This window comes from Solea senegalensis, linkage group LG21, assembly GCF_019176455.1.
Source record: "Solea senegalensis isolate Sse05_10M linkage group LG21, IFAPA_SoseM_1, whole genome shotgun sequence".
NCBI lineage: Eukaryota > Metazoa > Chordata > Actinopteri > Pleuronectiformes > Soleidae > Solea > Solea senegalensis.
In genome coordinates, this window is record NC_058040.1 from 14,255,940 (window position 1) to 14,276,866 (window position 20,927).

The following is a 20,927-nucleotide window of genomic DNA, read 5'->3' on the forward strand; positions in this document are numbered from 1 at the left end:
CTGATACAACAACAGCAACGTTGCACGAGCTCTCAAAAACATCACATGAAGTTTTTACCCTGACTCACACAGCCAAAAATGCATTTCTATGAACGATAAACACAAAACATACACAACGGAATACTGACTACACAATTATATCAATAAATATCAATTAAAAACATGTTTTTATCAGCGTAAATGACTGCCACCGAGTCGTAGTTCGGCGGTGATTCATGAGCTCAATAATTATTCAAGTTACCAAAATTATTTAAAAATGTAGGCGTGAGCTCTAAAATGCCTCCTGGCATCATTTACATGCGATTCAGATGGCGCACGTGTATCACTGCCAAGTGAATGCATTTAAAAATAACCAGGTTAGCGCATGTGTGTGTGTGTATGTGTGTGTGTGTGTCAGCGAGGCAGAGACTTGCATACTAAAGGGAGGCAAGTCAGTGTCGGTATGACGAACTGTTGCTAAGCAGTGGTGGTTGCTAGGTGGCGGATGGAGAGGAGGGGGGGAGACAGGTTTGCAGTCCGTGATGGAATCTGAGGGCTTACCTCTGTGTGTGTGTGTGTGTGTGTGTGTGTGTGTTCTTGATTTATTTGTGTGGTGCAAAAAAGAAGAAAAAAAGAAGCAATTTCTAGCGTCTAAACGCAGCAGCAGCTTTGGAGGTATATCAATTTGTTCTCACAAAAGGAAAATGATGTATATCAATTCAGCTGACGTATGAGACAAGTTAACTGCATTCATGTTTAATGAGCCAAACACTTCTGTGTTTCCATAATCTTTTTAAGCTGGAATATATGTCTCATTAAAAAAAGAATGGCACTGTCTAGCTGTGTCATGTTTAACAATAGAAGAATGAGTCATTTACTTTTGTCTCGCATTCGTCCAGGATTGTGTTACACGCAGCAGCAGCAGCAGCAGAATTTTTGTTTTACACTCATATATGCTGTATATTTAATTTATTATTTAGAATCTATATGCAGGCATAATCACTAAGAAAAAGAAATGCGGCGCATCCCTAGCTGGTGTCACTCTCGTCAGATCTGGTCTGATCCAGTCGCGTGAAAGACACGGTGGGGGGGTCGGCGGGACGAGACACAGGCAGCCATTTGTACTCAAGGTCCTGTGATGGAGGGTCCAAACACCAGTCATAGTGCTTTAACAGATACATGCACACGTCCTGGCAGTGACGCACACACACACACACACACACACACACACACACACACACACACACACACACACACACACACACACACACACACACACACACACACACATTAACTTTACTTGACAGAGTTAAGAGCAGTGTGGGGGTGCGGGGGTGTGGATGATTTCCTAATTTTACAGCAAAAACAAAAATGTTAAAACTAGCAGGCACTTGGCAGAGTGAGAGCATCCGCCAACGCTGAAGAATAGGTCTCCAACTTGCAAAGCTACAGCCTCCGTAACACTTGCTCTGTTTGCCGTTTTACCAGATTTGAAAATAGCAAAAAACCTTCAAGCAGCAAAGCTGAAACAGAACATTGGGTTCTTTGTACACAGTTGAACACAGTTGTACACAGTAATGGCTCTTTATATACATGTTCACTGACTGTTTGTCAATAATTTTTCTAAAGTGTGCTGGGTTTATTCAGTCCTACAGTCAAAATAATGTTAAAATACATACTTCTGTAATGTAATTTAGCTTCAAATTACCCTTAATTTCAAAAAGGAGTTTTGCAGATTGTTACATCCATGTGTATTGACAATTTATATTTAAACCGGGGCCATGTTATTCTTGAGTTTGGATGTAGCTGCTGTATATCTGCATCAAAATCACCATTTATTCTACTTAATACGAGATAACTCAGACGGCTGGTGATTTCACAGCCAACGCCCACCATTGACTGATAATCCACCGCTGATCATTCCTCAGTAACCAGCACTTTATGAATGAAGATTTTTCCCTTATAGAGGGGGAGGAGCAGGACAGAGATGAAGGAGGAGGAGGTAATGGAGGAATGATGATGATGATGATGATGGTGGGGGTGCGGAGGATGGAGAATGGGGGAATGATGAAGCGAGGAGGCGATGAGTCACATCTCTGACCCTGAGCCCTGCAGTCTACTTTTCACTCTGGTCACGCCCTCCACACTGTGGGGTGTGTGTATGTGTGTGTGTGTACTTTTTGGCATAAAAACTGACCTTGCCAGGACCAGTAATCCTCATGGAGACCAAAACATGGTCTGAATGAGGCAGAACCTCATTTCTGAGGCCCTTTAGTTTAGGGCTGATATTTGGATTGTGGTTGGGGTTAGTAATTCAGTGGTTGTGTTCAGTGCAGTGTCCTTTAAAGGATAGTAGCGTGGATTTGTGTGTGTGGTCAGCTTACTGAGAGCCAATCAGACACACTTTAAAGAACAACTGGCCCTGGTCTTTCAGCCACAGCAGAGCAGGTTACAGTGAAGGATGAGGTTCAGTGTGTACATCATTAGTGGGAAATGAACCTTAACAGTGTGATGGATAGTGTGTGTGTATACTTCTTGCACAACGTGCCACAGTGGTCAGTGTGTATGTGCAGCATGAACAGCATATATACTGCTCACCCACCGCTGTGTTGGTGTGAATGTGAATAATGTAATGTGGTAATGTAATGTAATGTAATTTATCACATGTTACATTGGCAAGCAACAAATAACAAGAGTTAATCTGCTGGAATATGAAATCAAATGTAGTTTGCAGCAGATGTAACACGTTTACAGCACCTTTACAGTGTCTAATTAAGCATTTGTATTTAAACTATGTAAATATGAGCTGATTTACTTTAAGATTCTTCTTGATTCAAAAATACAAAAATCAGAAATGATTACTTTAAGTCGTGTCAGACAACATATTCTTAGCACTGTTGAAGAATAATTCCATTACAACCTTTCAAATAGTATTACCAAGCAACCTGAGAGAGACTCCTACAACTCTTATGGGTCAACTTTATAGAGAAAACAAGTGCCTTCTATTGGCTGCTCCACTGTGCTTTTTTGCAGGCCAATTTTGTTTGGTTATATAATAAAATTGTCTGACGTAAACAGAGTCAACAGACAAAAAAAATTATGCGACATTACAATAATGTGTTCACCTTGGGTCGTACACTACATATGACGCATGTGTATTCGTCTTTGCTCGAGGTCAAAGAAGAGAGTCATAACCCCAAAACATACTTACTAAAAACCAACTATTTCATCTCATACCAAGTTTTCTAACAATCATCTCTGCTGCAGCTTTAAAGGTCCAGTGTAGACGGGTATGTACAAATGTTATAATACACTTATATAAATGCTTTTGTTTCATAGTTTTCTAATTTGTCTTTTAAATGTACTTTTTCTAGGTTTTTTATAGCAGCACAAATGGATAAACCATGTACTCTGCACTTTGCAGAGGACGCTTGTTATGTAAAGAGGACGAATGTTACATGACTATAACCCTATAACCTATTTTTTAAACTGAATAAATAACGGTTGTAAGCATTGATGGGAACGTCATTAGATAATGGACAACTTGAAGAATGCAGCTTGACGCCCTTAATCGACATTGGCATCTTTTCTGGTATGTGAAGGCCACCGAGGTTCCCTGACATCATTGAGAAAGGCAGGGGCGAGCATAACTTTAATCTGTAATTTCACAATTACACGTCACTAATTCTTACGGTGCCCACAATTGACTAAAACCTGCTTGAACCTAATAGATTTCACCCGCAATATAGCTTTCCCACCATCTACATTATAAATGGGGAATAAAAACATCCATGTGAAAATTATTACTCATTGTCCACTTGGAGAGCGGGGGCATGAAAGTCCACATTATTCTATTCATGCCACTTCCTGGACAATGAAAAAAACACAAGCAGCCATTAAGAATAAGTAATCCAGTTTTAAATAATGAGATATAATTGTCCTGCTGGACAACAAGCGGGGCTGAATGAGGAGAGAGCAGATCATTAAACCACTGTGGACATTTTACCTGAGCTCCAATCACACAGGACTAAACGGTGCATTGTTTTTAACCTCTTTAGGACCTTTTCTAAACACTGATCTTGTCAGGACCAGTAGTCCTCATAAGCCCTGTTTCCACCAAATGGAAGAGTTTGGTTTGGTATAGTACGGTACTTTTTTTTATTCTATTTGTTCCATTCTTTGGCACCAAAGTAAAATGGTAAGGTATGATCAGTCAGCTGATTGAGCGACAGAAAAATGTCCCTTCCTTGCCTTTGGCGTAAATATCCCGTGGAAGTTGAGGCAAACGCCCACAGTCTCATGAAAAATGGAGCTCCTCGTTCCGTTGCCGTCGTCCGTTGTCAATGTCAGTTGTCAGTGTCAGTTGTCGTCGGACTGTACCATTCCAAATTGTACTGTACCAAATTGAACCACACCATGATGGAAACCCAGCTATAGAGACCAAAAACCTGGTCCTTAAGTGGCAGAACCTGATTTATAAGGAACTGGTTAGGTTTAGAACTAAGATTTGAGATGTTGTTAGGTTAAGGTAAAGGTTAGGCATCAACTGGTTTTAGTTAAGATTAGGGATAACACTCTGTACACATGAAAAGAAGTCATCAAAAGGACGGATGCACCAACCTGTGTGTGTGTGCGTGCACTGGACTGAGTCATCCCTCCCCTGTTGCTTTTTGGATAGCGTGCAGATACCCTCCTCCATATTATGTGTGTATATGCATGTCTTGCCGTTTTGTGATGGGCAGACTGTGCTGTCTTAGCGATCGACCACAGTGGGTTAAACACTTCACCGGCTCTGACTCAACGGATGACTATGTAGCCTGTCGTCTCAAAATAAAACAGAATTACATTTGTGCATGAAGTGTTTGTGGAAAACAGGCTTCGTGGTGAAAATCGGTTAGATACACAACATTCAGACGTGGTGTTTACACCTGCTCTGAAAGATCTGGTCCCAGCAGCACTAAGTACAACCTGTCACACCTGGCATTTAAATGCGTCCTGTATTTGCCTCCTGTATGTGCCCACGTGTGATTGGATGAGGCTTCACTCGCTCTGTATTCAAATACACACTGATGTCATGTCTGTCTGAAGTTGTTAATGAGTCTGCTCTTAATGCGTTGCTTTACATATTGACTGAGATAAGAGATAAGAGTGCAGGTGCACCACATGGTTTTAAATTCTTTTGGAGCCTTTGGTGTCATTAACGGTGTACAAAAGGTAAATATAGAAATGTAAAATATAATATTCCTTTGCCATTCTCTTGTGTATTTGCTTTAACATTTTAAAATGTCTGAGGGTGTTTGTATACTGTTGCGCCCTCACTCACGCATTTTTAACTGCCTTTTTAAGTCCACAGTGAAACTGCTGCAGGTCAGACAACATCAGCAGAGGAAGTGGTTTCTACCCTGAGGGACGACGGTATTCATGCAAGCACAGGAATGTGGCCACATGTGTCCTCAAACCACCTTCCTAATGTGGTTTTTGTAATCAGATCTAAAGAAGCAGTACCGGGTGCTATCGTAAATGTTATTTCCAGGTCTGAAAGGAGTCAGAGGACGCATTTAAACAGAAACTGTCCGGTCAAAGTTTAGCAACTGTAACGAGGCACGATAAGAGCCTCTTGAATTAAACAGTGCCTCCTGTCTGATGAAGGCTCTTAATATTAGCATACCTGACTAACTAGGTTACTTTAATAACCTAAGCAGCATCAGGCCAGGGCCAAGGAGCATTTTATTAGTAAAATTGGTGGGGTGGCAAGTTTAAAAAAAGCCTTCTTCGTAAAAGAACACATGACATTAAAGTCACTAAGGTAGTAAGTGGCAGCAGTGTCACTGATCTGCTGCGTCATGTGCATCACTGAGAGTGTACGTCTGCTGTGGAGCAAAATTACCATAATAATATATTTTGTTTTTATTCCTCTGTACTCAACCGCATGCCAGGACTCTACAGCACGAACCGGTGCATAAATGGTGCTGCCAATATTTCACAATAACACAAAAATTGAGTTTAAGGACTAAAACATACAGAAAGTGTTGTGTTTGAACCATTTTAGACGGATATTTATAAAAACTGTGACTAAGGATACATTTTTACTCTTCAGCGCAAGCGGAAAAAAAGACAGGATATCTATTAACAAGAGGCGAGTCTCTTGTGGGCAGTGTGGCTGCTCTAATCCAATAACAGGTATATTAATGAAAAACAAGATGTTATGCAACACAAGTGCGCTGCTCCCGTATATGGTGTCAAACTATTTCTTTACAGGGACCCACTTTTTGAATTACAACTTGATTTTAGGCATGAAACACATAAATCTGGGAAATGGGAAATTGTTTAGGAGACATCTGTGGATCCAAACCCAGCCTTTGAGAATCACTTAATTATGATTATTAATTAATATACACAAGTTTAGACTGTGATTAATGAAAAGCAGAGGGAATCCTTTAAACTCTTCCCCAAAAGACTTCCAGGTAAAACCTTGGGGATCCCCCAGCTGTGGCTGCAGCGGTTGTTTTCAGGCTTGTTCCACACCTGCACTCCCCAGTGTCATGACTCGCACACCTGTTTCCAGAGAAAACACCCCCTACATGGGAAATAAATCTCTCTCCTTCTTGTTGCCACACCTCTCTCATCTTCTGATGCCTTACATAGGCTGTGCATGCATGTGTGTATGTCTGTTTCTGTCTATGTATCTCACGAGATGTGCGATGGTGGCTATGGTGAATGTCACCGTGGGGAAGGGCAGGTGGTTTAAACACAACAATGTGTATCTGGACTCTGTTCTCACACTGCCACACACACACAGGCAGGCAGGCAGGCAAGCCTTTCATCATTCCCATGAGCGCTGCTCTATTTACTGAATGGTTGGGGGATGGTTCACCTCTCTCTACTGGTTTCTCTCTCATCAAATACTGCAGCAGGTTCTCCACTTGCTGTCTAAATCTCAGTTGCTCAAAATAAAAATACAATCAGAGCTGAGGCAGCTCAGAACGTGGATTTCTCCTCAGTGTCTGTTTCTATGCCTACAAAGAAAATGTACTGACTGCAACAGAAAGTCATGGATACAGAAAGAACCACAGTATGTATTTACTCTAGGTGTGTTTCTGTGCGGCAGTGTTATGAAATGTCACCTTGAGAAAGATGTCAGCAAGTTTAGACCCGATGCAGCTCCTGGGCCCACTGCCGAAAGAACACAGTAGATGCTCCTGGCCTGCATTCCTGCATAAGCACAAACAAAGTTGCATGGTTTTGTCACAGATGACTACAAATACGTGAGAATTAACAATAAAAATGACTTGTTTTTTAACATTTTTCTTAAAATCAGGGAACTGGTGACAGTCTTGTAAGGTTGGTTCATAGTCGTTCACTGAGCAGAATACACATGTCTCTGTTTTGGTGAATGAAGTAAAACGGACAAAGAATCAGGGCGTTCACACGCATGACATCACATAATGATCAGAACATTATAAGGCAAATATGGAAGTAGTAAATCTCATGGCAGCAACCCGATGTATTCAGACACGTATACATGGTCAAGAAGGTTAGACTGAGCATCAGAACAAGGAAGAAAGGTGATTTAAGTGACTTTGATGGTGGCATGCTTAGTGCTGCCAGATGGACTGCTCAGAATCACGAATAACCATCTCTAGGGTTTACGGAGGATGGTCCAAAAAAAGAGTTAACAGCCAATGAGTGACAGTTCTCTGGAAGAAAATGCCGTGATCATGTCACAGGATGTCTCGATGGAAAGGAAACAACAAAAGTATGCAGAATACTTTTTTAGGTGTCCTGTGTACCTAATAAAGTGGCCTGTCAGACCATTAATGAATGCAGATGCTGGATGTCGTGTCTAAAAGACGTTCAAAGACTTCTATTGTACCACTTTTAAAGATCCAGTGTGAAACAGCCCGTTTGACCTCTGACCTCAGTGTTGTATTAAATGACCCGGACGATGCACAAAAACAATAACACCGGGGGCCATGAGTGACATGTTTGGAATCTTCCAGTGTAACCGCTTTTCAAAAATACATTTTTGAAAAATAAATGAGGGGATGTTGGTTCCACGCCAGCAGGTTTGTCAACAGCCTGCTGATGCAGATCATCTCTCGCTCTCTCTCTTTTTCCTCTCACCACTAATGCATCCTGTCTTCCTGAAACCTGAGCTCTGATTAAAGACACACAGGAAGCATTAGCCGCGTGTACAGTCTGGGTCCGGTGTGTGTGTGTGTGTGTGAGATTTAAAGACACAAAGAGAGAAGAGGAGAATATGAGTGTTCTCTGCAGCATCTGTCTAATGCTTTTATGTACTCTTAGGCCCACCCTGAGACGGTGAGACTGGTAGCACATAATGCAGTCTTGTAAGTCTTACCAAGCATTTCAGCATGACATTATCATATCGAATATGCTGAGTGCGATAGGAAGTGAATCAGGCGGTAGTAGAACATTTTACAGCATAAGTGTTTTCTTCCTCTACAACGTGTAATGAGTGAGCCGTGTGAAGTGCTTTCACTGTGCAGACGGGATGTTAGAGAAATGTGCAACATTTTTTATTTTTCCTCTTTGGTAACAGAAGAAAACATTTTTAAATTATCTAATACATCCATGGTCAAATTCAAGTTTTACAGTGTTAAGTGTTGTACTAGTTGTACTAGTTTTATTAGTCAAAAAGCAGACAGCATAATTGCTAAAACGCTTATGGTTGGTGTTTTTGGCTGAGAATTTAAAACGGTCTGGTGTTCTGATGAAGTAGTAGCAGATTCCATGAGCAATAAAAGCCTAATGAGTGAGCTTTAATCTTAATATATGTAGCTATCGGAGTTCTCCTTGCTCATTAGTTTGCTACCTGACTAAAGATGATAAGACTGAATGCTTATTTGTCTATATTGGGTAAAGCTTGCTCATTTTACCTGCAAATACTTGCCTCCCTCAACAGATATTTGTATTATTAATGAATTAACCCATCTGGATTAATTACATTTTATTGTTATTTTCAATGTTGTATTACCTTATTAGAATGCAAACTCATTGCTGTAATTATTATTTTATACATGTGCAAAAACAACCTGATTGAACCAGCCCTGTACAATCAGTACAGGAGTGTTATACACAGACCGTGAGTTGACAGAAGTATAGGGACTGCAATGACATATTCAAATATATATACTACTTCTACACTTCTTGGAAGACTTGATTTTTTCTAGGGGAATGTATGCTTCATTCATTCTGTAAAGCATTCATGAGGTCAGACACTGATGTCGGACGAGTTCCAGTTCATCCCAAAGGTGCTCGATGGGGGTTGAGGTCAGGTCAGTCAAGTTTGTCCACACCAGACAAGTCAAACCATGTCTTTACAGTCTTTGCTTTGTGCACTGGGGGCACAGTCATGATGGAGTAGAAAAGGGTCTTTCTCAAACTGTAGCATCGTCCAAAATGTCTTGGTATGATGATTAAGTGATAATGATTGTCCTTCATTGGAGATAAGAGAGAAGCCTGATTGGAACACGTGAATAAAATGCTGGTGAGGCCAAATACTTTTGTCCGTATCGTGTATTTCATGCAATCAGCTGGTTCACTGAAACTAAGAGGAGGATCACTTCCTGTTTTTATATTTAAAAGTAGCAACACAAACCTGCCACAGTCCCTCTGCTTTTTATCCCTTTCTGATTCACTTATCTAAAGCCAGAGTCTGTGCGGTGTTTGGCTGACAGGATGTTAACTTGCTGGCTTTGTTGTTTGCTTTTAAGTGGAAAAACACACACACAATATATATTATTGTGACACTGTACACAATGTATCGCAACAGAAACACACACAGACATACAAATAAACAACGTCGTTAAATGGTAATTACTGTAGGTGGGCTTGTTATGAAAGAGGAGTGCTGTCGTTAAATTAAACAGCCAGGTGGCAAACAGAGGAGCCGGGCAACTATCAAGGCTGACAGGAAAAGTAGTCTCCAGGAAGACTGACAGACGGAGACGCAGAGGAAGAAGAAGCAGGGAGGAGGAAAGAGAAACAGACTGGAAGATAAAGGGAAAGATGGAAAGGAGACACAGCGAACACACACACACACACACAGTGATAATTAAATCAACCTGAGGCAAATTCAGCAGCTTGAGCAGTAGTTAGTGAGCACACGCGCGCGCACGCACGCATGCACACACAAGCACACACACACACACTTGAGAAAATTGGACCATGTTCCTTTAACGGTTACTTCTCCAGTTCCCCGTTTGTCCCTCAAAGAAACAAAAAAAAAAAAAAAGGATTTTATTTTCATGAAATGGACTTTTGAGGGCACACAGTGTTGAACAATAACGGCCCCAAAGGTTATCCCGGAAAACTACTAATACTAATACTATATATTGAACCTGTTTTACATTTCATCGAGGGCTGCGACTAACTATTATTCTTATAATACATGAATCTACATGAGTATTCTCTTGATCAATCAAGTGTCAAATAAATTTGGTAAATAAAATGGTAGATAATGCCTAGAATGGTTGCTCACAATAGATCAGATGCAAACCATTAGCAGGGGATTGTCTACAAATCACTACATGATGTGGTGAATCAGTCAGCTGGTTATTTTTCCTGACATATGAACGTATGACACATGACAAACATTTCACAAACCTTTCTCAATATTTCATGACACATCTCTGCATCATATTCTTTGCAAGAAAGACGAGACGATGTTCCTCTGACTCATTTTCCTCCCAGCCCCAGCCCATCCTGCAGAGCACACGCGCGCACACACACACGCACACACACAGAGGAGGGAATCCCCATTGGTAAAATCGGGGTGTGAGGTGGCCAGTTACCATGGCAGCAGCTACCTGTCTATTCATTCATAGATTTTTCTGTTTTTTGCAGCTGAGTGATCTTCTACATACACCTGAGTAACTTTGAACACGTCCATTACTAAATCAATACTGCGATCTTTACAAGTAAATCCAGTGAAATTTATTCTTTCTTTAAAACAGCGAATGTGAATCACTCGTGATAAGATATTCTGTAGGAAGAATAAATGAATAACATGAAGCAAAATCTGCCCATAGAGACAACACACAGTGGGGTGGTGAGGCTTTGTCTGTAAAAATAATGCATTTCTTATTCATAAAGAAGCTATTTTTAGACTCCTGTTAAGAGGAGAGCGGGAGAAAGAGGGTAATCCCTCCTTTGACATTTTACATTCACTGCTATAATGGTTTAAACCAGTGAAGATAAAGGAAATAGAAAAGATTCTGTCAGAAAATGAGGGGGTTTGATGGATGCATTTGAAAAGGGAAACCCCAAATTAAAAGAGGGCATTTCCTGTTTTTAATCACAGCGCCACACACACACACACACGCACACACGCACGCACACATGCACACGCAGGTGCACAAGAGAGAAAAACACGGAAAAGCACGATAGGATCTTCTCCGACTCATATTTCTTTGTCCCACCCCACTCCACAGGGCATCATTCTCCCCCATCATTCACTCACACACAGAAAATTGGTGAAGGATTGTGTCCGGTGACTTGGTTGCCATGGCAACAGCTACTTAAATACATTCACAGATTTGCCGTCTGCACTCACTGTCACCTGAATGAACGAACATGAATGACAACGAAAGTGAATGGATGGATGGATGAAGAGGATGAATAGAAAATGGAAAAAATAAATAAATAAACAGATGAGTGACAGCGAGACTGAGTGAAGGAGGCAGCAGACAGGGAGGAAAGGAAGCGAGTGAAGGATGCCAACATGAAGACGTTTGTCCTTAACTGTCTCTTTGTGGTAAAATCAAAGTTGAATTATTTTTAATTCCAGACGGATGTTCCAGCTGTTGATTCTGTGACACTGATGTAAATATTTCTATTATATACAATTCTTATTATCTTTTTACACTCTAGTTAATCTGTTTAAGTGTTTTAAGCTGTAACAAAACCTAGTTTACCTCCAGGGATTGAGAAAGTATTCCTTTATTCTGAATCATTCTGGTCGTCATGTGCGAGTGATCAGGTCAGTTTTGAGCACTCCGGCGCCGTTAATCTATCGTGCGTCGGTTGCTACGGTAACGACGTAGGCGTATGTATGTACAGCAGAGCACGATTCTTCCCCACCCCCGAAACAAAATCATCATAAATAAAGCTTCAGTCTAGACCCCCAGACAGAGTAGATTACTTGGTCTCCCGTGTAAAGAGCTCCACGTCGTCATGTTGTTTGTTGTCCGTGAAACACGTGGTTCTGTCTATACGAGTGTATACATATCTTTATATATCTTTTTTCATTTCATTTCATATATATATATATATATATATATATATATATATATATATATACATATACACATATATATGTATATATATATATATATACATACATATACACACACATATACTCTTCCTTTTCTTTTTCAGAAAGGTAGCACATGTTGGGGGATAATATTGTACGGGCACTTTTGCTTTTTTTGAGTTTTGTCTTTTGTATATGCTGTTTGCCTTTGTGTGACTGAATAATAACGTACTACTACTTCTCCTACCTTATCTACTGCAACCCTGGTATATTAGAAAGTCAAAGTCCATTTTGTCCAAACAAAACCTCATAAGACCAGAGAAGACCAAATTCAACATCCTCACCTGCCTCTCCATCTCTCCGGCTGGAAGTTGTCCGGCTCCTCAAACACCTCCGGGTCACGGTGGACCCCGTGACTGATGTAAATGACGCCGTTACCTTTGGGGACATGAAAACCAGCGAGGGTGGAGTCCTACACACAAACAGAGAGAAGGGGAATTCATATTTACATCAAATAATTTATTTTTTTTATCAAGAATTTCTGCTGCTGCCTGTATAAAGGACAGTGTGGTACTATAAACATGCATATCCCTATATATCTGCTCCGGGTCCATCTCTTCCATCTCTTGCTCACATCCCTGCTTCTCTCCCTCACCTCTCTTCTGTCCCCCATTTTTTTTTTCTCTCCACTGATGCCTTATGTGTTTCTCTTCTCTATAAAATATTGTGACCGTTTCCGCCTTATCTCTATGTACAGTGCAATGAGATCGTGTATGTTAAACAAACAAAATTAAATTAAACAGAATTGAATTGAATGAAAAAGGAGTCATTTTCAAAATGATCCATTCATTTTCCCTACAGGAAATTCAATTCAATCACAGAGTTAAATGTTTTAGGATTTTGAAGCACCAATTACTGAAAACAAAACACTGTGAAACTCTATTGCGAGTCAAAATTGGGCCGTGTGATATGGCTGCAGTCCAGATAACTAAACAAATCACAATATAGAACATTTTATCCAATTTTAGTTCATTAAAATATGGAACATTTCATTTCAAATCACATTTTCAAAATGAAAAAGGTTCATTATTTTGTTTAATTGTTGTTTTATGACAAAACAAATAAATAGGGAATAGATTAACATTACATAAAAGAATATTAAAAAAACATTTTCAACATTAAACATGATTGTCCCGCTTTCACAAGTTACAGCTCCAGTGTGGAACCTCTATTACCCCCCTGTTGATTTCAGAGTAATAACCAACACAGTCTGCTGTCTTTAAGAACCTGTCATGTATAAACTTAATATCTCTCCCCTTCTCCTACTCACTCACACACACACAGCGAGAGAGAGAGAGAAAATGTGAAATACGGTGGTTGTATTTGTCTTTTAATGTAGCGTTATTATCCGCATCCAGGACACTGCTACGTGAGCTACGTGGCGGAGAAAACGGCAGGAGCTGTGACTGAACACGTAGTCAGGCAGCAGTTCAGGGAAGCGATTTATGGCATTTTTCAATATCGCACAATCACAAGAAGCCAAAATTAGGATGGTGATTGAAAAAACAATTGCCCTACTGCAAGTCCAGGCTTATTTTTATAACAGTAGAATCCACCTCTGAACCTTATTATGGGTCCTTCTTAGTGTATTCAGCCATATTGATGCTGTATAATGCTATAATGTCAACAAAGAAAGAGTCGTGTGGAGCTGATTATGATTATTCAGCATTGTGTTAACTTATGAGACAATAACTGAATGTAACAGACGTTTTCTTACATTTAAAAGTTTCAAAATGACAGCTTTAAAGTTGCTTTTAACGGTGTCTCCAACAAGTGTGGGAGAGTATGATTCACTCTGACAAGATTCCCGACGCCAGTTAACACACACGCAAATTTACAGCACTTGTAAAAAAAGTAAATAATAAAAAAAAGTGGAATCCTACATTGATTTCTAACGTGTTATACAGCTAATAGCTTTTTGACCCAAATATAAATGGGAGACTTTTTTTTTAAAACCCTGATTTTTTGCTTGAATGAAAACTATAACTCGATTTTAAATGAAATTTCCTGAGCCGAGTCACCTCGGGGCAAAAATCCACTTACTCAATTGGTGCCCTTTTAATTCACCTTTTCACTTCTTCCATTAGTAGCCGCACTAATGGGCTTCTGGAGGAACATGTTTCACCGTTTCTCTTCTCTCTCATTTCTCTCTGCTGGAGTGGAAAATCGTATACAAATCTCATTCTTTCTTGCAGTTCTCCCCGAGAGATGTTCATTCTCTCTCTCTCTCTCTCTCTCTCTCCCTCTATGACGTGCTCTCAGACACAAACGCATTCAGGTTGTTAAGCTACTGCATATCTTGGTTCCACCTGACGGAGCGTCTACTTTTTCCACCTGGAGCGTCTACTTTTTCCACCTGGTTGTGCATACTGATAACGCTTCTCTTTTTTTTTTTGTACACACATCAAAACATCACATCTGATTAACTCAGACCAGATCCAGCAAAAATCCAGATTTTTATGGCTTTGCAATTCTTCTTTGTGTTCTTCTCTAAATGTTATATAAACAAAACATGTTTCCTTTTGTGTTTCCCACAAGTGGCAAATGATTTGGCTTTGTGGCATCACCGGTGCACATCACCCCTCAACCACCAGCCCCAACCACCCCCACCACCTCCTTTCCTTCCCTCCTGCCTCCCTTCCTGCCTTCCTTCCGGCAGGGGCAAAGCCAGTCAATCGAGGAGACAGATCAATGCCTCTGATTGGATGGTTACATAAGCTTGTTTGATGAGGTCACAGCGATCAACAATAGCCCATGTGTTCGGGGAAGCAGCCAGCCACGGAGCAACATTTGAATTTAAAGTACGATCCTGCTGTCATGACAGGACAGTAAAAAAAAAGCAAACCAGTTATTGTTTAACTGATATAAGCCAAATCATGTGCACGTGTGGTAAAAATCTAATTATTTGAGTGGCAAAAAAAGGCTTTTAAACATATTTTTGGGGCCACAAAACAGGAAAACTACTAACACAAGCTGAAGGATGATGCAAAATACAATATAACATTGACCAAACTGGTATTTATTGCACCACTGGTATCATGCACTGAAAAATGATCGTGTCCACTCGTCTGTGGATCTCAGTTCTACACTATGAGTCCTGAGTATTGTTTATGGAGGAGAGTGGACCAGGCAGAGGAAGAGACTTTCATCTATACTCATGCGTTGCCACCTAGAGGAGAGAAAGGCAACGCACAACCACAACAAAAACTGACTTCATCGATTTTTTATTTTAAAGGCAACAGAAGTATAAATACATAAGGTTACATAAAGGTTTTTTTGTTTAAATGTTCACCTTTTTATTCTAGACATTTTTATTGTTTTTATTATGTGACTTGTTTATTTGTGCTGTTTTTATACTTTCTACAGTATTTTATTGTTTTATTGTATGTTTTTTGGTATATCAGGTGTTATGTTTCTATATATTACTTGTTTTATTTATCTCCGATGTACAGCACTTTGTTTCAGCTATTGTCGTTTTTAAAGTGCTTTATAATTGAAAAGATATATTCTTCATGTTCCATAACGCAAAGAAAACAAATACTAAAATAGACTGTTTAGTTTGCTCTTTAGTCTGCTCTAATTTGTGTGCTTTTTTTAATTCTCATAATGTAATGGTGTCATCATAAATACAGGGACTAATATCTGTCTACTTCGGTTAAGGTGTTCTGGGCAGCTGCATTTACTGCAGGTCCAAAATGTGACACAAAATGTAAATCCTTTACTCCTCCTCACTTCACAAGCATTCACTGGCACTGCTCAGCAGAACCATATGCACCTACGTTTTACCAGTGCAGACGAATGTGATGAAAACACTGAAAACATGAAGGCGAATGGTCAGTGTTACATGAAAACTACCTGATCCTGGTCCTACCTGATCAGCTATTCTGCGGCCTCCAATGAAAGGAGGCCAGAGTCTCTGCACCTCCAGCAGCACTCTGTGCAGGTAATCAGGGTCTTCTCCCGCTCGCCGACGTGTCTCCTCCTGAAAAAACACGATTATGTCACTTTACTGAGCTGCAAAACCTTGAGTATATGTTACCGTTTGTGTTGTGTTGTGTTGTGTGTGTGTGTGTGTGTGTGTGTTAGTACCTGTTCGTTCCCACCGAGTACCAGCGTGAAGGAGGTGAGGAGCGACGCCACAGCTTTAGGGATCAGAGCTGAGATGAAGAGCAGGAGATGCTGCGAGGCAGCGCTGGAGTCGGGCAGCGGCAAAGACCCGAGAGAGCCGACGAAACTAAAGAGAGAAATTTGCTTGTTTTGAGTGGATAATGTATTTGTATTCACTCAGGAACCATGTGCCTGAAAACTACACATACAAATTCAGGAAATATGCAAGGTCTAGCGTCATTCAGGAGGATTTAATGAAATAAGAAACTGAATATACTACCCATAAGTATGTTTGTATAAGTGTATAATTGCTTTAAAAAGTTTATATATGCTTAAGCAGAGGATGTCATTTTTAGTTGAAATGTTTCTACAGCAGCTTTTTCATTTTGAAGTGGGAGCTTACTTCAAATAATAACAGAGAATGGCTATGAACACAAGACATAAACCAACGTATAAGGAGGAAATGGTAGAGTGGAGAAAGTTGTGATTTCTGGTTCATTAAGGCCACCGTAGTTTTCTAATTCACTTGGAAAAGGGAGGGGGTGAGCATGCTGTAATTTCACCATTAGATGTCACTTATTCTTAAACACCAGACCTTTAACTATCAAATAGTATAACTGTTCTCACCCCTCTTTGTCATTCTCCAGTTTGTCTTTGATGATGTCCATCAGTTTGTCTCTGGCTTCCAGAGCGGTGGAGAAACCCGATGACCACAGAGGAACCTTCACATTCACTGGGGCAGAGATCAGGCCTGCAGGGGCAGAGCAAACACACAAATATGGTCAAAATTACACAGAAAACAAACACTCAGTGGCCTGATACTGTATGAGACGGGAACTTTTGTTTTGCAATGTTGTATTTCAAAACAAGAACTAGCTATTTTAACACATTTGGGAGGACGAGGTTTGGAGAGTGAGCAACCGTCTAACAACAGCTGTGCTGCCTTTTGAGATAAATTCATCAACCGGTTATGTAACCAGTTGTGGTTTTTGTGTGTTGTGTGTTTAAAGCATCATGTCAGTACCATGCCAGTGCTGAGTGCACAGCTGCATGATTTCCTGGAATAGTTCAGGCTGCTCCTCCGCTCGTACGTTCAGAAACAGGCCCAAAACCAACTCTGTCCCCAGGCGCTTGAAGACAGAGTAGACACACTCTGGCTGCCCACTGCACGTACACACACACAACAATTACAAAAATTAATTTTGACACATTTATTTAGCTTTCCTAACATGATAATATAGCGCAAAAAAAACAACAACATGGGCACTATGGCAGCAAATATGGACCCAAATGTGTAACAAATGACTTATAAATAGCAATACTGTCGATTAATTTAGGTGTTACCTGAGAGAGAGGTCCTTCAGACAACGCTCACACACACTGTAGGAAAAAAGGACAAAAAAGAGGGAGACAAACAACCACAAGCATGAGTACTCAACACAGTCAGAGGCGCCTGACTTCACACATGACTTTCCCCACCTGCTGATAAAATCACGTTGTGATTCCAAACACCTTCCTGTAAACAGACTGGTGAGGGACAATCGCAGCAGACAAGCCTCTTCACCTGCAACACACAGGTGCAAGTCTCTGGTGTATATAGACTATATTGGAATGAGTGAGAAAAGTGACTTTGAATAATTCATTAATAATGAGACCGTGAGTCCCACACTCTGCTTCTCATTTGATTTGCAGTTAATGGTCACAATCGTTAATTTTAGGTCTTCTTCAATAAAATGCAATGTTGATTTATTTGCAAATCCTGTTCCCATTTAGAGAAGAATTAAGGATTAAGCACAACACATTTGGGTGGATGTCAGTCGCTGGTATTGTCCAATAGGAGCCTGTTTGCCCGTGATTTCTGTTAACTTCTGTTCTGAAAACATGGGTTCAAATGTACCTTGATCCAATTGATTTGATTTCTTTTTGGTTGAAAATACTACACAATAGCCACCAGAATCCAAACGGACAACTTCAAATGTGTTGCTTTCCTTGATCTGTTTTTGTGTGAAATATCTGCTTAAACTTTACTGCTTCGCTATCATCAATTAATCAAATGTGATAAAAGGTAAGGCAGTAGTGCTGACATTTGAGCATTAGAAGAACCACTTCAGAAGCTGTGTTTCATGTCATTTGTGTGTGAGGTTTTTTGGTTTTTTTTTTTTACCATTAGTGGTGACAATAGTGTCACCATACATGTTGGTCATCAGGTCAGTGGGATCCTTCAGAAACAAGTTAGACTTCTCTGAAACACAGCACATAGCCCGATTACATTCACAACAACATCACGTAACAGATACAAGCAAACTCACTTTTCTTACAGAATCCTTAGTCACTAACGCTAAACCAGGGGTCTCAAAATCAAATGACCCGGGGGCCACCGAGCATCTAGTCTGGTTAGTATGGGGCCAGTCAGGTGAAAAAGTAGCGGTGGGCAATATGAGCTTAAAATTATATCATGATTTTTCCATCATGATATAGCAATGTTAATATTTTTGATGACATTTCACAGAATTTCAAACTAAAAGCATTTGTTTTGACATAGAACAACATATGGTTTACAGTCAAAAATGTCTTCATGATGCAAACTGAATCTTAATTTAACCAAAAAAACAGAAATATTAAGTGGCGGGCTGCATGAAATCAATTGGATGGCCAGATGTGAGTTTGAGACCTCTCCCATAAACACTTAACCAGCACAACTCAGAAACTCCTAACCTATGACCTTACACTAACCCTAAACCTATTCTAGGTTTTCTATTCTATAACAAAAATAACCTCAAAGTTGTGAGAACCAGGTAAAAGGTCATTTTGAATCCAAATGTATCCTCACAACCTACTACAGACATGTATTAACTAACATACAGATATATATTCCATGTGGTTGTACTTATTTAATATTATGGTTGTTATTAGCCACTTTTAAAGGGGGGATAACCCACCATTACGAGTCTCTCACATGACCACACCACTTTGTCTATGTACTACTGACACAAACCAGCTTTTAATATAAACGTAGTGATGTAGTTGTTGGACACCTGTAGTGTCAGTAACAGGTTAATCAAACGTACCACTGAGTAGCTCTCTCATTCCCTCAACTGAGCAGATGAAGGCGGTGGGTCTGTTCAGCAGGCGGCTCTGGAACACTCTGCCCCCGTGTTTGTCCATCTTCTGCCGGTAGAAGCTCACCGGGTCCCGGTAAAAGTCAAGGGACTTGTCGCCGAGCAACGACAACCCTGCGTTTCCCGGTAGTTTGGACATTCGGGGTCACGATGCGGTTTAACCCGGTTTAAAGTTGAAGACGGACAATGACACAATGATTTAAACTTGACATAAATCGAATCCAGGATTAAAATAAAACATGCCGTTCAATTATTCACAGTTTGGGTTGTTTTAATCGAGAGAAACTGAGGTTAAAAGCTACTGCTTTCCGTGTTGTTTGCGGTTTTCTCTGTTGTCACCTGCAGTACCGTCTGGTGAAATGATGATGCGTTCATGTGCTGTCGGGAATTTGGAGTCACGTGTTCGTGATACTTCACTGCGTTTTTACACGTTGTTCCGTTACTGTAAACGATATATTAGTCAATAATACGCTTGAATGTGTTTATATGTGTGCGTTGCATTATTCAATGTTCATATGTGTATGAGTGTTATTATTTACTTGAAGTGAAGTATATGAATTTAGAAGAACACATTAACACAGCTAATGTTAACATGTGCTAATCCTTGAATGTATTAATGATTGACATGACACAACATGAGACAAGAGGGTCTCCTGGACACATGACAGTCAGACCATGCCCTTTACAATATACATCCTGTATAGGACAGGAAGCTTGAGGGTCTGTCCTGGATATGGTGTGTTAAAGAAGTACAGTTGTCTCTTGTTTGACTAAATGGTGATATTGTCCAAACTTGTTGCATCTAATTTATAGACCATGAGACAGTATGGTATATCTAGACCCGACTTGTTTTTCAAATACACGTTGCACCAGGTGTCGGAACATGTGATGCCTACAATGATAATGCCAGATAATCTATTTAAGGTTAGTTTTACTCTTTGTTCTTCTTCTTTTCCTCTTTCTTTGTTATTTATATATTTGTGTTTTATATATTTTATTTCTTGTTTATGGCCTCCATAACATTCCGTAGCTGTTTGTTACTGTTATAGTAGGTGGAGTACTTGTCTGCTGTGTTTCTACATCCGAATTTCTTCTATTAAATTCCTTGTAAACGTCTTGTTGTTGTTTTTTTAGTTTCACAAAGAATAAAATCAGAAGAAGAGTTTACTTCTAAAATAAAAAAAATGTAATTTAATACATACACTTCTTCTACCAAAGTTCTTTTCTGATAACATACTTGGACTTTTACTCAAGTATCACTTTTAAGGAACTTTGTACGAGACTGGATTATACACTAACAGTGTAAAATAAGATTTAGGGGCCCCCTGTTATGCAGCTCATCCGCCACAGGATGGCAGCACTGAGCTCTCTCTTTCCCTCTCTCT

The 20,927-nt window shown here is 40.1% G+C and overlaps 1 protein-coding gene across 4 annotated transcripts in view; it reads right to left on the bottom strand.

Annotated features, from left to right (window-relative positions):
• LOC122758097 (putative cytochrome P450 120) overlaps positions 1–19,992 on the bottom strand; it is a 38,493-nt gene extending 18,501 nt beyond the window's left edge. For 2 of the 4 annotated variants that reach the window (XR_006358118.1, XM_044011985.1), the window contains exons 1-9: positions 19,492–19,992; positions 18,588–18,665; positions 17,768–17,987; positions 17,448–17,587; positions 17,051–17,174; positions 16,406–16,550; positions 16,188–16,298; positions 12,601–12,728; positions 7,104–7,191 (exon numbers count right to left, since the gene is read on the bottom strand). Coding sequence is in view for 3 of the 4 variants with exons in the window: in XM_044011985.1 (XP_043867920.1) it covers positions 7,104–7,191; positions 12,601–12,728; positions 16,188–16,298; positions 16,406–16,550; positions 17,051–17,174; positions 17,448–17,587; positions 17,768–17,987; positions 18,588–18,665; positions 19,492–19,681 (1,224 nt within the window). In the remaining variant the exon portion in view is untranslated. Of the gene's footprint in view, positions 1–719; positions 1,170–7,103; positions 7,192–12,600; positions 12,729–16,187; positions 16,299–16,405; positions 16,551–17,050; positions 17,175–17,447; positions 17,588–17,767; positions 17,988–18,587; positions 18,666–19,491 lie in introns of those variants that run through there. The other 2 variants (XM_044011984.1, XM_044011982.1) reach the window with 2 other exon arrangements.
• Positions 19,993–20,927: the final 935 nt, after the last annotated feature.